Source organism: Ornithodoros turicata, chromosome 5 (genome assembly GCF_037126465.1).
Source record: "Ornithodoros turicata isolate Travis chromosome 5, ASM3712646v1, whole genome shotgun sequence".
Taxonomy (NCBI): domain Eukaryota; kingdom Metazoa; phylum Arthropoda; class Arachnida; order Ixodida; family Argasidae; genus Ornithodoros; species Ornithodoros turicata.
In genome coordinates, this window is record NC_088205.1 from 81,648,443 (window position 1) to 81,672,993 (window position 24,551).

Here is a 24,551-nt window from a genome sequence, read left to right on the forward strand (position 1 = left end):
GGTATGGCAGTCATTCACATTTTAGTTCAGAAGATTCGTAGCAGGCAAACACGTAATTAACCTATGCACACATCATCTGCAGCAACCCATTCGCAACAAACTCACCCGCAATAGTCATATCTGCTATACAGAGTCTTCTGCTACGAAATAATCCGATGAACAAACCATCTGCTACAAACGACATCTGCACAAAAATTATCGGGATGCTGTAAATTTGCAACAGACTAACAGGGCTGTCAATTCATGAGCGAAGAAATCCTCCTCCACAACAACATCGTCTGCCACAAAGTCATCTGAAAGATAATCACCTGGTTTCATCTTAGAATGATCGTTTACAGCAAAGTATAGCCACTCGGGGTTGTTTGTTACCACGCGTGCGGTATAGGCCCCCTGCCCCGAAGACACGGTCTTTAAGGACGTAGATGGTATTACAGTTTTTAGCTTTGTCTGCTTATTTTTTCGCGCCTTCTGCGCTGCGATGAAACACGCCGCTGGAACGCTCCGGTGCATAGGTTTGCGCCTTAAACGCATAGTCGAAGAAATTGTCTTGAAACACGTTTCTTTTTTTCAATGATTTATCGCTTCACTGAAAGACATACGGTGAATCTCTCGTATCTGCAGTTAACGAAAGCAACCTTATAGGCTTATCTATTGCGTCCGTACACGTATGTATATCCCCTCGCTAGAGGTCCAACATTATCGTCGTGATTTTTTCGCACAACCTATATAGGCCTATGCGCCTACACATGTAGACCGAGGCACAACATACAATAGTTGACGAATACCGGGATAGATTGCAGTTTGATGTAACATATATAGGACACAACGCTAACATGACGCCACGTTTAATCGCCTGCGATACGGTACACACGGTTCTACAAGACCGGATTATGACAAGAACCGACCGACCATTATATCCCACTACGGGAGCAGCGTTACTATGTGCACGTGCACATGGTGATACATCGTTCGTCCTGTCACAGATGAAGGGAACCGTGGTTGTTTGTTTTTAGACATAGCTCTGGTGTCTCTAGTGCCGGCACTGAGCGAAGAATTTGTGCCACCTATTAGGGCAATGCTGCACAAAATTAAATGCGCGGTCATTCGTCTGTACGAACACTGTTTCGTATTGATGATCAACATCCCTCGTTCCACCATCCTTAACGTGTACAATGTTCACATTCACTGAGATAATTGAATGTAATTGCCGTAACAAAATTGTTACCCACGGCACGCATTGTTACACACACACACACATACACAGCATATGAACGTGCATGAAGCGCTTTGCTTCGAGCACGGCGCTTAACTTTGTAGACGTGTTGGTGCTTGTAGTTGAAACAATGTGGTCCACACAACATACAACGAGGTTGCGGACACGGTAAGTGGTCCGCCTAAATTATTGCCGTCATGGAGGACAATTTGTGCACCTTGGCACGACGTATAGCTGCACAACGGGCTTCCATCTGCTTCTAGGAACATGCATTTAACACGTGGTGCGCTGATGTCACCGTAACACAATATGTGCTCTGCATTTCATATTACAGCACATAACACATTTAAGGTGAAGGAGCAACAGAAATTTTTTCCACGACCGACACATAACTGATTCTGTACAACAACAGTAAAGGTCCCAACAACCGCTTGTTACAATGCTAAATACCTACATTCATGGCATTCCGGGATATTTGTTGTTATTGGATGCATTGACTTCACTTTTATTTTTGTGTCTGCCAAAGGGATAATAATAATAATAATAATAATAGGCCTTTATTACGGGCCTTAGTACTTTTTATCCCTCTACAACAAGAATTCTGCTTGTTGAGTATAAATAGGCAAGACTTATGGGTCGATACCCATTAGGTTTTTTTTTTCCTCCCGTCTCTAATTGGACGTGTTCCGCCCGAGGCTCCGAAAATTATGTGAAGCCTATTCCTTAGTCATTATCGCAAAGACCAAGTTTGCTCCGGGGAAGCTCTACAACGGACGGCGTTCAAAGGAAGGGTTGCTGAGGCTGATAAGAGGAATCCTGAATAAGAGGAATTCTGGGTAATTAAGGAGACCTCGTAGGGAAAATATTTTACCACTGAAAATATTTAAGATATTGATTCGTGTCTCGCATGATGTCAATCACGAAATGAGAGGCAACAACAATAGATAAATCGTGACGTATGACAAGGGGTGCTTGACCGCTGGAGAGCAGTACCCTACCTTATTACACGCGAAACATTAGATGAGCGATGTGAGAATAAAGTTAAATGAGCTATGTACAAGTCGTTTACGAATGAATGAAAGGCAAGAGCTGTCGATGTTTTTTGCGATGGTTGCCAGACAGTCAGCTTACAAAGTAGTTTCGATTTACTTTAACCATGGACAATTACTCTTTAATGGGCCTGATAGAGAGCTAAAATTGTTTGGTGACGAAGAGCTGAGTCCGTTTTGTTGCTTGTCCTCCGCGACTACGAGTACTGGCCAGTACTATTTGATTACTAGATGCCTTCAGTAAACTCAGAAACAGAAAGCGTTAAAGAATCACAAAACGCTTATCCTTCTTCATGTACACCCGTGCGCCCACAATCCCATACTGGTGAGCAGACGACACCGTATATGGTTCGTGTCGTCTGCTACGAGAGCGCAATATCACGGTTTAATGTCTTTTTATCTGTAAACCCGAAGCTAGTGCCTTTCACTTTCTTTCTTTCAAGTCTACTACAAACGGAAAATTTTCATGCAGTACTTGCAACCGTGGGCCACAGTGGCAAGTTGTGGCGAAAATGTTGCACGGGAGAAAATTGGCAACCGTGGTCACAGTGGGGGAGCAATCGTGATAATAATATGGCAGACGGCATAGTACTGGCAACTCTTCTGTGACTGTAACAACTCTTTCCGCGACGTCACGAGTTCTTCCCTCGTGACTCAATGTCTGCAGGCACAGTGTATCGATCGGTACAGGATGCAAAAATATTTTTTAGGGTACTTCCTATACGCAGGGCGTAACATAGAAAGACGTCAGGAAGAATGTCGTGCTTTCCTGTCTGTGTCTCTAAGACCAATCGTAGTACACGACAGGACCGGCATGGGCGCGATCTCACATCTGCATCCGTTTGCAGATGACGTTTCTGCAACCCCGCGAAAGCTGTTGCGAATATTTTGTGGATGACTAGCGGAAGTGCAAAGATCACTTTGTGTTACAGCTGCAAAGTGTCGTCTGCGCTTATTTTGTTTAGATTTCGCTCGAACACATCAATATGGTATACCCTGTCATCATAAAATGGTAATAAATGCGGCAGAAAAAAAAAAACGACATTACGGCGTTCCGGATGTACACACTGCATATGAAACAACGTACTTGTCGCACGAATAAACCCGCACACGTGTAACGTTCCTGGTTTTCGTTGCATCTTCGTTATTCTGTTCATTCTGCGAAGCACAGTACGTTGTCTCTTCGTCATCAGCTGTCTTCTTCCTCCTTGAAGAATGTCAGCCAGTACACCAGGTTCATAACGAAGAAGGAAAGCGGGAAGAGCACACGCGACACTCGGTCCACTTGGCTGACGCTGTTGATCCACAGTTCCTGGATCTGACTTGACAAACGTCGTCTCCGATCTAAGGACCTGGATCTTTTCAACCGTTTCTTCCGGTGTTTTGGTGCGGCCGGAGGAGGAGGGAGCACCACATCCGATGGTTCGTTGGCGATGACGGGTGACCGAGAAAGGCGTCGGGTGCTGGTTGAGTCGAATGCACGGGTAGTCGTAGCTCTCTCACTTTCCGTGCAGTACACAGTCTGCAAAACAAGGGTTGCGCTAGTTATGTAGACTACGTGTTTGTATAGGTACGTGTGCAAATACTACGGAACCGCACTTCTAAGACACGTAACCTGCTGTCGCTTGCGCTAACACAACGACAACAACTTTATTTTGAGATGGAGAGTGGGGAGGATCGTTGCCAGAGGCGATACCCTACCCCATTGCTGGTGGGGATGGGGGAGTAAAATAAGGAGCCCCTTCACAATAACGATCGAAGTCCGATGGTGTTCAGAAATATCAAAAGAGCTTTGAGCGCAGATCGTTGCTGGGCTGGATTGGGCCAGGGACCAAGCAATTTCGATAGGGAGAAGGGGCGAGAGTCCGTCTGACGAAGAGACTCGGAGAGTGCGGTTCGGGAAGGTTGGTAGTGGGGGCAGTGAAGAAGAATGTGCTACAGATCCTCAAGAGCACCACAGTGGCAGCAGGTGGGAGAGTCATCTTGTCTCAAGCGGTGACGCCACTGAGCTGTAAAGGCCACCCATTGCACTAACACATCGTCAATATTGACCCACGAAGTGGTGTTTTAAGGTTGCTACGAAAAATTTTGTGTACATTTCAGTGAGGGAAGCTAGCACACCAATTTTACATGTAGGACTTTGGCATCACAGCTAACGTACAGCCGTCGTCAGAAATCACCATGACACACGAGCACATAGCCCACAAGGACACCACAGCCGCGAAGCGTTGACCGTTGGACTTAGACTACGGGTCCCACAGCGAACGTAGTACCGCCGGTGGCAAGCATCAGTGGGCACCCGAGCACGGTTCCAGGTGAGATAATAAAACCCAGCAGTGGTGTGCACGCGTACCTCGACCCAGTCACAAACTCTGCGGTCAACACTCCGCGGCGCCGGTCGCACGTTCCAATTAAGTCTGACACCAGCTGTACATGAAGCGTTTGCAGATGTCGGCCACACAAAAGACTTCAAACAGCTTTCATATCTCTAATGCTCTCATTTTGGATCAAGTCTACCAGAAGAATGATGCAGAAATATTGAGATTGAAAGATTGTAGAACATGGCAAGGAACGACATGGTTCTTGGCTATATCATCGTAGCGTTGGAATTCTATAACGTCCATGGCATGTTACTTACATTGCTATTTAAAGTTCGGCACTTGAGTGCTGAGGCAACTGACCGACTTGCGACAGATCCTGCTGTTGCTTTTAACTGTTGCTGCGGTTGGACGTCCTCCCCCGAAGAGTCATCCTCCTCCGTGGAGGAAGAGGACCTCCTCTTGAAGTCGCTGTCCATGACGGGAGGGTAGTGGAATTCTCCGCTGCCGACCTGCGTCATGTTCCACATATTCAAGAGTACGAAAGCTTCCGCACTGACTACTCGCCTTTGTGAAGTAATGAACGATGGCAAATTCTACTATGGTTGCGAAGACGAAACCAAACCCCAGTGCGACGTAGAAGTCTAGCGCAGTGCAGTAGGCCACCTTGGGCAAATCGTTGCGACTTTCCAGTGCTAGGAACGTCATGGTCAATATGGTGGTCACGCCTGCAGTAAAAGAACATCGTTCACTGAATTTCAGGGAGGCGGAAGTTTTTTTCTGTGCATGAACACCACCAGAAAGATTTAAGTTTAAAGTAAAGTTTAGGGTTTCCTCTCGCGGTCCCTTATCTCGTGGATCTTTGTTGTCGTTGCGCCACAAAACTCCCAATCATCACCTTATCTCGTGTGTTCCTGATTTTGTCTAGCACTAAACAAATAAACAAATCAATTTTTCGTTCTGGGTACAATCGTCGGAGGTAACGGATGTTGGTGTACGTCTTCACTTACTCACGCTTCACTTACGCCAGCGTGTGCGCTTCTTTACTGGCGTGCCGAGTGAACAAGGGGTTTTGACTCAGTTTGTTCGTCAACAGTATTCTGCTGACGTCATCAATGTGCCAGAACGCAAATCCTCGCCGGGTCGAGTTAAGATTATGCTTCTATGTTATGTTCCCTTCCTTGTTTTGCGATATTTCGTAATAACAATAATAATAATAATCCAAAGTGAACATACGAGGATGCACTCCTGGGGATAATTACATGATTAAGCATAAATCTGCATATAGAACGACGCCTTGCTTGAAACCCCCAGACTTAGTGGGTCCTAAGAGTGAGTTGAATCATAACAGCGCAACTGAAGCGTGACAGCTTGTCTTTCGTGTTCTTCTGTGCAAGCTAATCCAAACACATTACAAGATAACCTACGAAGTCCATTTCGTGTCCAAGTTCGTGTTCGTATAACACCCGAGCGAGGACGATTAGAAGGTGGAGTCTGTATCGTTTCGCCTGCAATCGTCTCCCAGCAAAGATGACGTAATTGTTGCGCGTTTATGGGAGTGCCCTGCTGGCAACTGCAGGGTTAATTAGTCTAGGCGAATGATCCAGATTACTAATGGACACCAATTAGTGAGTCCGATTCGAATTAAGCGGGATTCCAGCTTTGCAGGATCAGAGACTTTGCTCGTTCAATCGCGATGGCGTTTGTGCAGGTGTTCAGGTTCACTGACATGTCGGGCGACCCGGATGCGTGCCCGTGTTTCATGTGTTAGTAATCAACTCAGAAAAATTCTGAGATTGTGGTAAAACTTGTAGAAAGTGTGGCGCACATCTTGGTCCTCAAGTATAGCGATGATATAATTCCGGGTACGATGTCACGAGACTATATGATCATGAGTGACGTCATGGCGGTCGGTCCGCGCATTAATTTTGCCCACATATAGTGTGACGCCCAAAGTTATGCCTCATAAATGGAAAGGTTGGATTCGTGTGAACAGGCATTCCAAAGGGTGTTACGTCAAATGGGGTAATACACATAGCGTAGAAAATCAGCGGCGCTTATACCGAAACTTATCCGGCTGTAACGACACGACGAGCAATTCCGTCATTGGGGCGGCCGCGGGAGGTGTCACGTGCTTAAGAGGACCAATAGGAATGGCCGAGGATGCTCTGACGACCTCAATGCTGATTTCTTCCTGGGTTTCTTTTTCTAGCTGGGCGGGGCTAGAGGTTTCTTCCAGGGTTTGTATCTCGCCCAATACGAAACGTAGAAAAATTATACTCCTCCTCGGTGCTCTGGCATGCAGTACAACGCCTACATGTGATGTAATGAACCACACACATGAAAATGTGACAAGCCCTTTAACGTGCGCAGAGATGTTCACACCATGTCTAGCATACGGTATCTAACCCATATCTAACATTCCTAACGACCGATGCTTCAGGCAACTTCAGTCCAGTAGAGGAAAGTTGTAAACCGCTAAAGCCTCGCGCACGTCTCAATGAAGGTCAGGGCAGCCTCGCCGTGTAAATTCGAAAATGCTTTTGCCGAGAACGAACAAAGTTTACTTAGAAAGTGCAGCATATCTCATATTTTACTTGCAAGATAGTGTTCTACGCTTTTATACACTTAGGGTGATAGGGTAAGGGTAGGGTAAGGTACACATAGGGTAAGATGGTATTCGCCAGAACAGGGTTAATGCCACAAGTGCTTCGAAATTACGTCAATTGTTGCCAAAATGTCCAGAATACGAGACCATTGAACTGTTGCCTAGGTAAAATGAATTTTCCAAAGCGTATTTTTGTTCTTCGCAGTCGAACGCTTCGCAACTAATGCTTCATTTGCCATCCGCTGTCATTCATACATGCGCTATGTGGGGCTGAAAGGTCCTCATGATATCCTCGGTACTTCAAGACATCGGCATGGCTACCTTTACTCTCCGCGACTCTGTGTCAGTTGTAGCTTGTGGCTTCCTTCGTTCTCCAACCAAAAACAAATATCTCCTTTCTCACATTTCATTGTTTTCGTAACCTCGTCCGCTTCCGCATCCGGGCACCAAGAATCAACAAGCAACCCCTTCAAGTATGTCGTACAAACGTTGACACGAAGGGAAAAAAATGTACCTAGAGCAATTCTGTCGGCCGTCGCTTCACGATTAATCCAGAATGAGACCCAAGAGAGGACGACGAGCAGCGTACAAGGAGCGTACACCTCAATCAGGAAATATCCCATATGGCGCTTCAATTGAAAGTTCACCAGCAGCACTGTGAAAGGACCTTCTGTCAGGTAGAAAGAGACGCTTTAGACAATGGCATCAAAGTTCGGATACTCTTTCTGTTAATTTGCTTAGATCGGTTAAAAGCGTGGCCGTCAATCGAAGACGACAAAAAAAAAAACAGAGAACAGTGAAAGAGGCGTTTTAGCACGGCGAAGTAACTGTAGAAATGAACGGTGCGCAAACGTGAACAAATGAAGAGAGGAAAGGAGAACGGGAGGGTGGGACAAAGGGCTACTTATGCGTCGAGATCCACCTTGAGGTTTTTTGTCTCTTTTTTGTTTTTTCTTCAGATAAACATATATCTCCAGTTGTGTTGTCTGGGAAGTGTTTTGAGAGACTGAAGAAAAACCTGGGACAGCACAGTAGACAGCTGGACTAGATCCAGCCAACACCCAATCCTCAACGTGGTCTTAGAGCTGCCTGCACCGAGCTTCAGCGCCAGCCAATTTCCGAGTCAGTGTTTTCTTCTGGACTGCAGATATTACGCCGCTGGATGGCGCTGCTTAGCCTCTCCTCTTCCTCTCCTCTCCTCTCCTCCTCCTCTCTGATACCTCCTATATGTCTGTCTGCACAGCGATTAGTGAAGGAGTTGTCTTTTTCTGTATTTCTTAATTTTCTGTATCGCGGTTTCCGCATCTTACTTTTACTTTGTTTGTGTTTGCTTTTGGGAATAGCGAGCCTACATCATGGCTAACCTTTCCCTTCTTTTTTTTTATCTATCAGCATTAAACATATCCCCCCCCCTTAGCCACACTCTTAAAAAAGGGTTTGTTGTGACTCCTTTTTTGGGGAGTATACCCTTGCCACATATATCAGTTCCTCTCTCCATTACCCTCGTTAAGGAGCCTCCTCACTCCCTTCATAGCTATGAACGGAGTGCGGAGCCTCCTTAAAGGCAGTGATATATGTGATGTACAGAGTGTTTGCTGTAACGCGTCCCTGAATTGTATAAAAAAATCTAAACGTTGTACAGGGATGCCGCTTGATGCATTGGTCTTCTGCACTTTTGCCACCAGGAAAGACCGATTTTGTCAATTTTCAACTGCAATAAATCGAATGTTTAAAATTGATCGCGCTAATTTGCAACGTCAAAGCCACGTTTTTCCAACGGAAATGGAAAGCGCATGTTCGATTTACCCCAAAACATCACTGAAGGCATCCAGCACCAAAGCGAAAATAGAAAGAAGAAAAAAAAAGAAAGAGAAAAAAACGCCGTTTTGGGACTCGCAAGTTGCCGGGCGCTCGTATTTCAGCGCCGTGTGGGCCGTCGTTGCTCCACCCCCTTGACATTCCTTCGCCGCGATTCTCCCTCCGAGATATGGAACGACAGGCGAAAGTCAGGTGAAAATGAAGGCGAGACCTTATCAGAGACAGCAGATTTTGCGCGGCGAAGGAATGTGAAGGGGATGGAGCAACGACGGCCCACACGGCGCTGAAATACGCGCGCCCGCAACTTGCGAATCCCAAAACGGCATGTGTGTGTTTTTTTTTTTTTTTTCTTGCGTTTCCGCTGTGATGCTTGATGCCTTCAGTGCTGTTTCGAGGTAAATCGAACATGCGCTTTCCATTTCCGTTGGAAAACGTGGGGTTGACTTGGCAAATTAGCGAGATCACTTTTAAAAATTGAATTTATTGCAGTTGAAAATGGACAAAATCGGTCTTTCCTGGTGGCAAAAGTGCCGCAAAGACCAATGCAGCAAGCGGCATCCCTGTACAACGTCTAGATTTTTTTATATAATTCAGGGACACGTTACAGCAAATAACCTGTATGTGGCAAGGGTGTACTCCCCAAGAAGGAGTTACAACCCCCCCCCCCCAATTTTTTTAAGAGTGCGGAGCTGATTAGAGCTCCTTCGATGGGGCGTTGGACCATAGGTCAAGCCCGTAACGTTTATCTCTAGAACTTGAATTCAAGATATAATTTTTGGTATCACCCATTTGGCATTCCGCTCAATGAGCGGAAGTCATCCCCATATCATCGTCATCATATATTTCTCTCTCTCTTGGTATCACCTTTTTAAACTTGAATTTTGATGGAGATATTTGAAATGCATTTATGCAACGAAACAAAATACATTTTCTGTCTGCGCACCTAAAAATGAAGAGTACGTAGATGAATTCTGTGCCTTATTTTTTTCTTCTTCTTCTTCTTCTTCTTCTTCTTCTTCTTCTTCTTCTTCTTTATTGTGGTTGCGCAATCTTTCTTAGACATTGTTTCTTGAGGGGGGGGAGGAAGGGTGTCCATCCTGTCCTACGCGGAACCTCGGTACGGCTTTGTACTTAGTCCACGATTTTGTCTTAGATTTTGAACCTGTTACCGGAGGACAGCCTAGATCTTGAACATGACAGTCTCATTGCAAGGCGCCTTGGCATGAATCGATTGTCTCCGATGTCACCTTTGGTGGTCTATTTCGATATCCGCACGGCCGACAATGAAAGCTACAGTCAAGTGTTGACCGAAAGGAGCCCCATCGTTATTGAGATCTTGGCCCGCAGCAGAAATTGACAGTCAGTAGAAGTGATTTGTCAACTCGGCCGAGTGCAGCCTCTTCCTCCTGTCGAGCTGTCGCGTTATATAAGCTCAGTCGAGACTAAACCTTTCGGTTGGATGAACGTAACTCGACCTTAATCTCGCACCTTAGCGCGATGATCTGTCGGTTGGATTAGGCTTGGATTTGTGTGTGTGTGTTGCCCGATAACGTGTATGGGCCTCGTTGCAATTTTATGCGAAGAATGTACGGCAGAGGGCGTTAGTGAGGATCACGCAATGCAGTAGACAATGAAATGTCCCTGAGGTTGTATTGAGCGAGAACTGAAACTGTAGTTAAAGCTGCGCCCTTGTTTCTTTTGAACAATAATTACCGGCAGTATATAGTTTGCGTTTCAAATTTCCTTCCAAATTACTCCTCCGGTTCTTGCGTTACTTTGTACATGCTGGTGCCCCAACGTATTCCCTTACTCCTCCTCGACTTTTATCTCCTCGACTTTTATCTCCTCAAAGATGATGTGATGTGATGTGATGTGAATAAAGAAAAAAATGGGGATGTGAGTTTCGACGAAGTCAAACTGGCTACCCCAGTACACTTAATACAGAAAGTTCAATCCGATGATGAGATGATGAAAACGCAAAAGGATGATGTCCAGAGACGAACAGAGATGATAATGGAACATGTTGAACTCCATTATCTCCTCAAAGAAAGTAAGTACCCGATCATAGGCTGTCCACGAAATAATTATGGTTACGAATCTCAGCGGAGTTACTCGGGAGAAAATGTTCGCTATATAATTACATTTATGTTCAAAACATAACTGGCCTCTCGTTTTGTGACTAGGACATAGCCGAGTGGGTAAAGGCACCCGCTCCTTGGTGGTAACCAAGGTCGTGCTGGAGACTGGGAGGTGATCGGTTCGAATCCTGCCACCGGCAGTGCTCTCCGAGGTTTTCCGGCAGGCTTTCTAAACGAATGTCGATATACAGTTCCCCCTGAAGCCGGCCCAGGACGCATACTAAACCTCCCCTGTCTCCCACTCCTTCCTGCTGTCCTCTCTCCATCTGTCCACGTCTGTACGCAGCTCATAACCGCAGTTGCTTCGCGGCGCTGACACGGAATCAACAAATCTCGTTTCGTTAGGAACATTTGTCGTGAGTATTGTTCCTGTCGGATTGAACTTTACAAGTCTCGTAGTAGATTTGCAGCCTCACCTTTTCTCGAGTAATCACTCTGGTTATCAGTGGGCGTCTTGATGAGGTCGAACTGATTCAACTTCATATCCTTGGCGATGACCACCCGTCGTTTGGGATTCCAGCGAAATAAGACGTCTCTCGCTGGGTAGCCAGCTGTAAAGTACGGAAGTGTTACGTAAGACTATAGTCAACAGCATCGGAGATGACGCTCTAACAATAGGTTCTCTCTGCAAAGAAACTCTGTATAACGTTGATCTGTGTATAGACATGTTGCTCTGGGCCAGGTGGCGCAAGTGAGCAGCAACATCAGCGCCCCAAATTATGCAACACTCCCTAGTTTAGCAGACGACGCGGCACTTTCAAATACACGCTCCCGAGTTGTTCGCAGTTTTCAAGAAGCACCGCTTTTTCTGTGGATTTCCTACAGGTTTTGTAGCTTTCTTTGGCACCATACCGTTTGAAACACCATGCAAAACCCGCTGATGAAACTCCTTACTGTTTGGATCCGTGGCCGCTTGGGCCAGAAATGGCGCTGTGCAAACTTCAGTGCAACAGCCCTATAGCCGTTTGCCACATAACTCCTGCTCCGGTATGTACTCACCTATGCACGATGGTCACAGTAGGGTTCGTACACCACTTAATCGACGTCTCACAAAGGACTTCCATCACAAACCATCACTGTAGTTTAAAAGCAGTAGCGCGATCCGCGCTCTTCGCTAGTAGGATCTCATGCTGCGTATTCACGACAGAAATAACGTTTCGAAAGCTGTCCCGGTATCAAAAGTGACGACGTCATTATTCTTTAACGCGGTTGCTACTACAACAGCAACAAATACACTGATGACGATGAATGGGGAAATTGGCCACCTGAGTTGCTACCTGGCATTTACGTAGTAACTGATTAAAAAAAATAGTGGAATCATACACTGCGGGCCATTCGTGCTCCGTGACGTAGAATTATTGGTACTAAATAACAATATTCATTAAATTGTTGCGTACTTTCGCCTCCTGTTAAGATTATGTATGAGCCTTACAACATAGATAATTCATGAAATGATCGAATGACTATATCCGAGAATCTTTTTTCTTTATTTTTACTCGTTCCGTGGCTGATGCGCTCTGGATCTGTAGCTCTTCGCCTTGAAGACGACGCGTCACTCTTACCAGAAACGCTGCGTTGCAAACGACCTTTGTGCAAGGAAAGTTAGGACGTGAACAGGTTGTGTAGTGATGTGCTGTGTGAGGAATCGATGTGCCATGATTTGAAACTTGGTAAAAGTTCTAACCCCCTTGCAGCAAATCCTATTCAACTGTAATTGATAACTTACAGCTTCCGATTCGTAGTGGGCATTTTTGGGTATCCATAGGAAACTTCTGGAGATTCATTGGGCAGCTTGCACTCACTGTGAGCCTGTAGAGAACGGGCATAAAATGTATACTGGGAAAGATGATGACACTGGTGCCTATGATTATAGGCAAAGATGCGACAGACGTTTTGTACAAGTGTTTCTGCACAAGTGTGGCAATGTCCTTGTGGAACTGCGGAACTGAATGTGTCCCATGGGAACTCTCATGCTGCATTCAAATAAATAATGCACCGGAGAGTAGTAGACAAACTACTTGTTAATGGTGAACTGTTTAAGCAGCTAATATAACTAGGTACTTCTAAAACAAATTTGTGTAAAACCTACAATACAGATGACGACGCTGCGGCGGCAACAACAACAATGAATGAAGGAGAAGTGATGACGACATGGTATGTTTCCCCGTGGTAGCCACAGGACCCTACTATAACCCTACCCCTCTTGAAAGAGCTGCGGCATATGAACCTGCTTCTTCGGGATAAATGTAATTGATTCAAAGCAATTTAGCGTGCATGTGCGTGTCGCAGACACTCCTTCAATACTAGACGTGTGTTATGTCAGGATGTAATTATTAAGTAAATACACGCTGTCCCTTGGGGGGAAATGCCACTTCTATGGCTTAGCAGTAAACGTGCCCTATCATTGATTCTGAGCTTATGGGTTCGAAGCCAGCTTATGGGGACGCCTGCATTGTCAAAATTGATCAGGGATGTCGTCCTCCTCTTAACGAGTGGAGCAAATTTTAAACGCGCATCAAAGACCCCCTGTGGAGCGCCAAAATCATCCAGAGAACAATCGTGATCATGTTACCAAGTGAAAACTTGATCAGCCTTTCTTATCGTTCAAATTCTTCTCGCAATTTCCAGGGACAACCTCCCCAACAAGTTTCTTTTCTTTTCTTTTCTTTTCTTCCAGTAACAACAGTTGTTTTTGCTAGCTAAATTCACGATGGTTTCTTCCCTCCTTTCAGAGCTGAGATATTAAAAACACATCGCACTTCGCGCGCTGATCCTCGCCGCGTTCACTTTTTGATTTCGCAGGTAGCACCTAAACAGCTTGCGGAAAGTCTTGTGACGTGCATTAAAGGAACAATGGAATGTTCGGAATGCGTTTCCCAAGGGAGAAAATGGCAGCGTTATTTCTGGGGTCGAGCAATGAATCAATGGCGGCTAAAGGTGATTGCGCGAGAAGCTCTGAAGGCACGCTTCACTGGTGAAGTTGAATAGGTGGCATTTCAATGCGATCAATGTATCCGAGGTGAATTTGCGCTCCTTTCAAGGAAGTTGAAGCTCATTCAGCGCTTTATACAGCCCTGTTTTTCTGAATGGGTTGGGCAACGCCGTTAAGAGTCTTCGTTAGGGATCTGTCTAAACAGGTCTCTATAACTTGTCTCTGACGTAATTAAAGTATAGTTAAGGTAAGACCTGCACTAATTGCTGGTTTTGTGAAAACGGGAGGAAAAGGCTTCGGTACTGATAAGATTATAGCATTAACGTAAGATGCCTTCTATGGCTGACCGCTTTTGTCAGCCCACTCGTTACAGGCGAGTGTCTTGTTAATTTTCTAAAGGAGGGCATCGTAACCGGCTTATTCAATTTGCATATACGTTCAACATATCTTACTGAATCGACACTGTTTTTAGATAACGCGAAGCAATAGAAAAATTCGTCAGTAGAATAAGTAAAGCCTATGGCCACTTGAACACGAATCCCACTTTCAATATTGGAGTCGAAATGGCGCATAGGAAACATATATTTAACTCAGGTCCTTTACTTTCAACGTGAACAAAAGTTGTAAAATGTTAAACGAGTGTAGTTAACTGTTTAATGTTACGGTAGTTCTTTTTGTTGTCTCTTCATTAGCCCTCGAAGAGGTCTATGAACTGCCATGAAGCATATTTTATCTCGAATAGTGGCCGTATTCTGACTCGGCCCTGAGAGATCCCTGTACTTCGGGGACCCTTCCAGTAGCTTTGGCAATGCATTGGGCGTGCAGGAAGCACTACTGAGAGGGTTCCTGGAAGTGCAGGCGTCCCTCAGGGCCGAGTGAGAATACCGTAGGCACACTGGGCAACGACCCAAACTTTGCTTCAAATCCGAATGGGCTTTTCGTTTCCTCAAAACCATAGCTGGCAACCATATTTTTTTACAATTAGACACTAAGAAAAACAGAAATGGATTTAATAACGAACTTACGTTACCTGGACGAGTAGAGTACAGTGCCATCTTGTGCCAGACGAACGAACTTGTTTGGTTGAGTGATAGTGTGCAGGTAGGAATGCTTGCCGTTGAGAAAGGAGGTATCAGGTCTCCATATCTTCTCCAGCATTGATATGGAGAGCGTCATGGAGGACATGGAACCCCGAAACGCAAGACGTCGGTCGATCCAGCTCTGTCGGAAGTAGCAGTCCATCGAATAGGACTGCAAATATATGTAGCGTTGGTTTCGAACAGACAGCTCGCGCGGCAAAAACGTTTCCATTGGCGATGCACGAAGTGCTTGAAATTCATGTCGAAATTTTTAAGATTATTGCACTGTTTCTCAAATTAAACAACACGCCTTTTTTTTTACACCGTTAATAGCTTACTGCACCCCTTTCCGAGCTCTCAAAAAACGACTTACGCTTTAAAAGTTAATTATAAATGGCATATACTCGTATATGTACTAAGTACAAAACGACAAGAGTGCACGTTGCCCTATGAAATTGTAACAGAACTGCAAAATATATAGAAATCAACCAACCATTTCGAAAATTACGGGCTTTCCGGAGTGCTAAGAGGTCACCCTCTTTATTTCTTTAATTTATCGGAAGGCTCCACTAAACGCCAATTTTCTTACGACATTTAACCCAAGCATCACAATGTACCGAAAGTCGAGTGCAATAGGGGTGGACGGTATGTGTCTTATCAATGTTGTTTAGTTTCAGGAGTCTGTTCAAGGCCGTCCACCCACCCGTCCACCCTTATTGCACTCGACTTTCAGTACATTGTGCTGCTTGGGTTGGGACGCGTCTAGACTAATCTATCATCTAATCTTACACATGTAATGGGTACTGCTTCCAAGCGGTGAAACACCCCGCGTGATAGTCATCACTTATCTGCTCTTGTCGTTGTCGCTAGTCTAATCTGTCCCACAAAGTATATGGAAGTCCAAAGCAACCTTAGCATTAACCCATGTTTCGTTACAAATGTAGTGCATTATTTTAGAGAAAAGCTGTAGTTTTTGAAGGAACAACCTTACCATGTCTACTTCTGAAACAGGGCCCATGCTTCGGACTTCGACGTCAATGTAGACGACGGTAGGAACACCTGGTGAGAGGAAGACACGGCAGGATTAGAGTTGTGAACACCACTCATCATAACCATTTGCACGCGGTAGCATTTGAAAGTGTGACGCGCAGTTAACCCGAATTACTCGCAGCCTCTTCACAATGCAGTTGAGGCAGTTTTCGTAACGCGTGGCTTTCCTGCATAACACTTCTGTTGTGCTTCGAAACCAACTTTACTCTACACTTTATTTATTTTTAGATTTTTTCGCTCGATTTTTCGGTGGCTTCATTATGATACGAACACTTCCGATGTCTCGTATAATCTGCTTTTATCGATAAAAGTAGAGAGTGCGGAACTGTAGACACAACAGGGGAGCACTCATAAAAAGCTGTTGCCTACGCATAAGCGATCATGAGCGAGAAGTCGTCTGCTGTTGAACACCCGGATGCACTCCGATTGGATGGTTCTAGAATGCGTTCAGATCGAATCTCCATCTTGAGAAGGGCACGGTGTCGACACCAGGTGGCGCGCATAATATCCGGAATAAACAATTACGTCATCGCTTTTCTCTATTGCTCACGTGGAAATGTACTCAAATTTCACTTCGGTTGCGAATGGAAGGACTCTCCGCACAAATCATAATAGTTTTAAACACTGCTAATATACCATGGTTTACCAATGTTGACCAATGTGCGTGCACCGTCGGCTGTTGTGTTAAGTAATGCATGAAGTCAAATGGTGCTGTTACTTCTATTAAAAATGATATCCTCCAACTGAAATGCATAGCACTTGGTCACCCGTATTCATTTAAATACGTGATGAATAACGGCGATAATAATGTTCTAGTCCCGTGTTCAAGTACCAGGTTGTGACATTCAAAAAATAATTGCGAACAACCTAAAAGTTACAAAAGAAATTAGGCTAATTTTCTTATTCTTGGTCAGAAGACATATTTTTAAAAAAAAATCTCTTCGACACTCACTAAAGAAGATAATTGAGGACGCAGACTATGTCAAGTACGATTTCGCAGTCCTCCGATTTAATTCATTACTCGCCGCTACGCTTGTTACAAACCCAGCTCTAATTAGGTGTCCCACGCCGAAAGACCTGTCTATATGTCCCAAACGAATTCCATATATACTCAAGTATATTTATGCGAGAGAGCACATTTGTTGAACCAGCAGGACTGAGGTATACCGTTGAAGCCATACGACTGGTCTGCCCTTTCATAATGAGGCCTTCGCAATTTCAGTGCAATAACGTCGCCCGCACTAATTGTTGCACCCGTTACAATTGTCATATGCTTCTGCGCCAGTTGGTGTAGAACAAAGACTCTTTGAGAAACAAAAGCCCATAGACTCTAAAGCAGTGTTGTTGGTGGTGGTGGTTTTAAGCAGAGTTCAAGGTAAGTCGTTACAAGTAACTCGTTACTGTAACTAAGTTCCTTTTTCTGGTAACTTGTAACTTAACTCGGTACTTTTGCGCCGTGGTAACTTTCAGAGGAACTCGTTCCTTTTTCAGGTAACTTTACCAAAGTAACTTAAGTTCCAAGTTACTTTTTACTGGCTTTTCACTCACGCCCACATGTTTTCTTGCTTTCTCTCCGGTTCCTTCATGGCATTTTTTGCCATAAAATGCGTTATTCAATCAATGACAGTATTTTGGACAGGAAGTAAGAACCGCTGCCATTGAAATGAAGCTGAACCATGGTGCGCCCACAGGGAGTAAGATGCAAAGCGTTCGAATAGACCTCTACCAAAGAAACGTCATCATGACATTGGTAGACAGACTGAAACCAAAACAAATCGGAAGGAGAGGGCTGGATTCCACGAACGGGCACTTGTTCGCTGCCTCCCATTGAAAGAAAAGCAGGACCGAGGGTCGCGTCCCTTTAAGGGACCATATCATAATCCCACCAAGACCGTGGCCTTCGGGCTCGACCTTATTCACCTCTAGCTTCGAGCGTAGTTTAACTCTACCAAATTTGTGGCGCTGTCGAACACTATGACGTCATTTGTTTACAAACAGGGTCTATCGTTGTACATAAACGAAAACGATCTAAGCGTGTTGCACTCCTCTGCAGACAACTCAAGGTCTATCTCAACTGCTCACGCGCGCTGCGCCTGCATAATGCTATTTTGTGTCCGAAGTAACTTGGAAGTAAGTAACTCGTTCTTTTTTTTAAGTAACTCAGTAATTGCGAGTTACACTTCAGGCTGAACGACTTCGTTATTAACTTAGTTACATTTTGCACACGGTAACTTAACTTGTAACGAGTTCTTTTTGACGGGTAACTTCTCAATCTATGGTCTTAAGTGTTGCGTGAGGTTCACAAGTAAAGAGAAAACTGTTGAGAGCATTAGACAGTTTAATTTGCGAAAAACGAGACTTTCGTGCAGTAGGAAAGTTTTTCGCAAATTAAACTGTTTAATGCTCTCAACCGTTTTCTCTTTACTTGCGGGTCGTTATAGCCGGAAACTTGCACATTATCTTTTTTTTTTTTTTTTTTTACGTTCTACGGTGTTGAGAGACGTCAGCCAATATTTGACTTGCTACTCTTCAAAAGAGAAGAAAAAGAAAAAGTGGTCGCACGGTCAACGTGGGTCGTGTAATTTTAGTGTAAATGTCAGAGGTGTTCCTGAATAGAATATTTATTTCGCTTGTCTACGAAAGTGTTCTGCGAGGTGTTCCTTAACGGGTATCGTGTGAAAAGTGAAAAAATTTTTTTTTTAATTCCGTGTTAGCGCCGCGAAGCAACTGTGGCTAGTGCGGCGTACGGACATGGACACGTGAAAGGAGTGGGGGACAAGGGGTTTTTGTACGTATCCTGGGCTGACTTCAGGGGTAACAATGCCGACATTCATCTGGAAAGCCTAGCTGCCGGAAAACCTAGGGAAAACCTCGGACAGTGGCGAGATTCGAACCCGTGTCACCTCTCAGTCTCGGCGTGGAAGGCGATTATCTTTCCCACTACACCACGCTAGCTGGTAAAGAAAGAAAAAAATGCTTTGTGTGCCATGTATTGTTCTTTCGCATGCTTCCCTATGATATGCTGCGATATGTTGCGAATATTTTTTAATACAAATGTGCGTTACATTGCCCACTCGCGACACTGTAGGGCACCAGTAGATACAATACTTGAAATGAAGAATCCCATTTCGTTACCTGCAAAAGCATGAGGGCGCGTAATGTACAAGACTCAGTACTATCCATGACGAAAACCCGAGACTGGGAAAAAGACGAAAAACAAACGACACAACACAAAGACTCCTCCCCTACCTGATGTGTTAAAAGTGTGCGGTTGTCCATTAAACTTTAGCTGTGTTTGAGACTTTGTGTTGTGTCGTCTGTTTTTCGTCTTTTTCCCAGTCTCGGGTTTTCGTCATGGATCTTAGCCACCAGCTCGCTTGCTTTTTAACCATTTTATCTGTATCAATACTATATCAGTGCTCCTTTTTTTTTTTTTTGTGGCGTTTCCTTCCATGCTATGGAATGTACCGAAAACATGTGCAGAACATAACATTTTATTTATTTTTTTCTTTACATAACGTGGGATGTTACGATGAGTGTCCCGGAATCTCCACTATAGCCCCTTCTCGGTGAAGAAACCCACACAAAAAACAGCAAACTTGCAGAAAGCAGCAGACCGTATTGTTCCTTGAGAGAGTCGCTGCTGCGCCACAGAAAAGAGACGGCGCGCTTGAACGCAATAGAAGGCGCTGTTGACTGTGGGCAATAGCACAATATCGAAGCTTAAAGAAGGCGTTGACAGCAAAATTCTTGTTAACGAGGAACATCCCGCGCGCATACTCAAGAGGATAACGTTCGCAGGGTGGAACCGTTGTGGTGGAACGTTTAGGTGCGCCTACAGTGACTTGACGGAAGAATGCGACAGAAGTCTTGATTGACTGATTGATTTGTAAAAGGAAAAAATTGAGATGTTAGTCTCGAGTCTCGAAGTCTTTCTGCGATACGAATACTCGTGTTGTCTGCTTCGTCTTGTAATCAAAAAGCGCTGTGAGAGTTTTTCATGCAAATTACACGTTGCTCTGGTAAATATTTTGCGTATGTATGTATTACTATATTTTTTCTTAATTGTGTCGTATTGTACCTGGTATCGGCGAAACATCCCACTACATCGTCATCACTTATTTGTTGTTGTTGTACCTGGTGTACAAATACCAGGTACAATACAACATACTTTCCCTCGCACATTGTTTGTCCTTGTTTGACTTTTTTAAATTTCGTTTTAATTGTGCTGTTTTTATATCGTACCGCAACCACAATCCGAGTAGCCAAACTGCTAACAAGCAAAGACGTATTTCCACGTGCACAGACGGACCTCGCATGTTACGTAAACTATCACGCGTGATGATGTTGTACAAAACGCGACATACGAGCACATTGCACTCGTTTCTCACTTTCACAATCACGTGATGTTTTTAAGCGAAGTGAAGGTTGATGTTCGGTGATGATGATGATGATGTTCGAAAAACCATCTTTTTATATCTGTCTGCACAAAGTAGGTCACGCCTATCCGTTTCGCCAACTTCGACGCAAGATTTGAGAAAGCCAACATCCAACGAAGCCCTCGAGGCACCAGCAAATGACGGCCCAGTTATTTGTCATCGACACTCAATCTGGGATCAACCAGGAGAAATTGCGAGCGGCAAGAAAAAAAATAAGTTTCCTAATAGTGTGTTCGAACTTTCACCAGCTGTCGACTCCGCGGGGTGGTTACGCAAAATTTGTCACGCGCATTATGTGGAGTGCGGAGTAATCAGTTCGTCTCTGCTCGCAGCTTTAACGTTGTCGCGGTGGGTGGGCACGACGAAATCTTGACGGTGTGCGACGCAATCCTGACGGTTTAGAGCAACAGACCGAGGTGTTATCAACCAACGACAGCGGTGTCTTAGGGAGTAAACTGTTTTATTGTTATTTATTTATTTATTTGTTTATTTATTCAGAATTTATTATTATAGAAGAAGACAGTATATGGTGCTGCATCACAGAATGTGTCTGACCTGTTCGCATTCGTGCGTCTTCCCCGCATTGAAAATCTCTCCAAGTACAGTGCATATCGTTGAACGCATACAAGATTCCCAGTCCTGTCATGCGACCCCTCAGAAAACAACATTACCGGTTCATTGTTCCCCCGAACCTTACCCTCAATGGTACTTCTCATTTGGGGTTTTCACGGGGTTCTTCACATCCATAATGAGGGTATTCGTGTCGTTTTCGCGCTCCATGCTTACTTTTGTAGTCGCAAATCTAATTGAAATATGTCTCTTCCATGTAGATAAAAAGAGCTACCTATAGGGCCGTATTCTTCAACGATCCTCGGCTCGACCCTCCACTCGAGTTGTACCTCGAGTCCGGTTTTGCGTTTCAAAAATCGACCTCGACTCGAAACGCTTCTCCGAACGGAGGATATTGTCCACGCTTTCCTCGAGCACTACGAGCTACGAAGTTGCGCCGGTGCCCGTTCTCAAGCGGAGGAGCGCTTGCCTGGAGTCGAGGCGGGGTGCAGAGTCAAGGACCGTTTAAGAATACGGCCGTTAATGTAGATACATCTACTCTATGTAGATAAAAAAAGCACTGAGGGACGACACACAATACACCTGTGCTGTGTGTCGTCCCTCTGTGCGCCCAGATTCAGGTTTTTTTTTACATTATGCAGTTCATCCCCCAGCTATCCTGCATCTACGCCATTTCGTCAATAACGTCTGAGTTTCGCTAATAATAATAATAATAATAATAACTTTATTTTTGTTATGGTACCCAAAAACAACCACTAGGGTCTACTAATTGGTGCACCATATAAGGTTATACATGTGAACAAAGAAAGTAAAATATACAAAACGACAGTAAAATATACAAAAAGCCAACAAGGTTAACGGTGAAACAAACGAAGTTAAATAGAAACAATGGCACTAATACTAGTAAGAAAATCACGAGAAGGAGCGAAAATGTCGATGTCATGGTGTTGTAAGGCGGAGTTAAACATTAGTTGTAAACGATTGATTGGATGAAGCTTTGCAAAAGAGTGAGGATAGAAAAGAAGATGCGACCTCAGAGAACGTGAGGGCACTCGAATGTTGATGCACGATAGTAGTTCGGGGCAGACGATGACAGAAGTTAAGAGCTAAGTTTCGCTAATGAGCTAAGTTTCGCGTGTTGAATAAATTTTCCTTAAAAGATTTTGCACTTTGTGTAATAACTTCAGTAGCCCACCCTAACCGGGGGATTCAATTTAAGCGTGAGCTAAGTATACACTGAGAACCAACGATCCATCACGAGTCACGGCCTGCGATGGTCCCCACAAGAAAAAGCAGGTATGGCACGGGAGAGATAAGCTTCGAAGCTTAAGCTTAAGATAAGCTTACCGACTGTTCCAGGTCTAACGTGATGATTGTAGCCTTGCAATAAGCTGTCCAATAAGGATGACACGTTGACGTTATCCTCGTGGTGTTCCGGTGGGGCGCAGAAGCACGGGAACCTGCAAGTTACGAGTTACAGGAACAGTGAAATGAACTGAATTCTTTTTGCCGTAGCACACAATTGAAATGAAAATCGAAATTTCGATTGTTCATGTTCTCTGACACCTTTAGACTTGTGTTGTGTTCGTCTGTTTGTGTGCTTTAGCCTCAGAACAGTCACATTTTCATCGTAAACAATGAATTATCGGAATCGTGATAGACTATAGGGTCAAGTATCAGTATACAGTCAACCTCGTTTTATGAACACTAACACGAGGAACGAAACTTTTTACATGCATTTTTCCCTCGTTTTATGAACCTCGATATTCGAATAATGAATGGAATTTCTGGGAACCTACTAGGAGTTGCCCAGCGTTTTTGCTCTCAATTTATGAACGGATCGTTCCGAGGCCAACAAAAACCTTCAAAGGCGTTATTCGTGGTCTTATGAATGACGTCTGAACAGACAAAACGTATTCCAGGTATTGCACCCTCGGTTCTTAACCCCTCGAAATCCGAACAACAAACGGGTTTTTGCAGAAGTGTTCCTGACCTCAATACATGAATAAGGTGTCCGCTGTCACCCGGAGATTAATAAATGCAGATTAAAAACCCCAGAGGAAATCCGAGACCAATTGAGTGCGAATGTGCTGACATCTCTTCTTTCCAAGATTGACACAGCTGAAGGCATGGTCCAAGGCAAAATTAAACTATTTAGTATTGCATAGTGTGAATGCACTAACATCTGTGCTTTGTGAGATTGATACTGCAGAAGGCATGGCCAAAAGCAAAATTACACAATATACGGCATTATAAACACAATCCCAACTCGGAAATACCGTTCCATTTGCTCGATAGAACTCACTTAAAGGAATTTGCGACTTATGAATCCCTCGATTTATGAACGATTTTTCAGGGACCGAGGGTGTTCATAGATCGGGGGTTGACTGTATTCTCTTTGAAACACATGTTATGAGCGATATAACCTTAATGATAAAACTGCAGGAGAGGCGCCCTAACTCTCTCAACGTCAGTTCCCATAAATATAATTTATCTGCCCATAAGAAATTATCTGCCGAGCTTTGTAAAAACGCCGCTAAATGTTATTACAAAAACGACGCGTAGACAAGTTAGGCTTTGCACATTTAATATTTCGTCAACAATACTACATACATTGCAGTAAACAAATGGGGTTAGAGATGGTTTCTCAACACCTTTTAAGACCATTCGGCTCTTCATGGGCAACCTCACGATAACGAATGTTGGCTTCGAATGTATTCATATTCCCCCTTATTGCTGCACATATTCTCTATTCTACTCTCGCAAACAGTGGCGAAGTCTTTATTAATGAGTCTAAGTTAATTTAGATTTGATTCGGTTAGGTGACGTTATGTGACCATCACCAGAAAGTAGGCATTCATCGCTGTGTAACCCAAATATTATTCGATTCGTTTGTCCCAAAAACATCACTTGAGTGGAATCCCCTTCCTCATTTCACTCATCTCGCTCGGGAAGATTACACTCTTTAAAATTTCAGTACGGACACACTTCAATGCCCTTGAATAACATTGGTTCGTTTCGCTTTAATTGAATTATATTGCAGTGCTGTGTGTCGGTAACTATTGTACCACACTGACTGACGGCAAGCCGGTTTTCGCCACCACCACATTGATTGACTTTTTATTATTTGTACTCCACTCCATTCTGTACCCTGAGCGTAATATAAATTAAGAAGTACGGCAAAGCTGTAGCGAGCTTACCTGCAGCTTGAAATGAACAGCAGTAGTAGTAATTTGACGGTCACTGGTATGGAAAGAAGCGCTGAGACCGGGCTCAGCATGCCAAAGCCGAGCTCCAAGATTGCGCCTCTCTGTAAAAAGTATAATATCCTTTTGTC

At 44.3% G+C, this 24,551-nt stretch overlaps 2 protein-coding genes across 2 annotated transcripts in view; one reads left to right on the top strand and one right to left on the bottom strand.

The window, feature by feature from the left end:
• The window catches only part of LOC135394976 (sorting nexin-25-like), a 115,819-nt gene that overhangs the window by 1,797 nt on the left and 89,471 nt on the right, over nucleotides 1-24,551 (top strand). The window lies entirely within an intron of this gene.
• Nucleotides 216-15,329, bottom strand: LOC135396253 (gamma-aminobutyric acid receptor alpha-like). Its single transcript, XM_064627277.1, has 7 exons — nucleotides 15,107-15,329; nucleotides 12,871-12,953; nucleotides 11,561-11,695; nucleotides 7,703-7,858; nucleotides 5,148-5,308; nucleotides 4,901-5,092; nucleotides 216-3,784 (listed from the first exon to the last, which is right to left on the bottom strand). Exons 1-7 carry the CDS (start codon nucleotides 15,316-15,318, stop codon nucleotides 3,452-3,454), a joined length of 1,272 nt encoding a protein of 423 aa, XP_064483347.1. The 5' UTR covers nucleotides 15,319-15,329; the 3' UTR covers nucleotides 216-3,451.

Coding starts and splice junctions, on each gene's coding strand:
- LOC135396253 (XM_064627277.1), bottom strand. CDS start 15,318: ATGGACTGCTACTTCCGACAGAGCTGGATCGACCGACGTCTTGCGTTT. Junction 12,954..15,106: donor ACTGTACTCTACTCGTCCAG/GTAACGTAAGTT, acceptor CGTTCTCTACAG/GCTCACAGTGAGTGCAAGCT. Junction 5,309..7,702: donor GGCCGACAGAATTGCTCTAG/GTACATTTTTTT, acceptor CTTTTACTGCAG/GCGTGACCACCATATTGACC.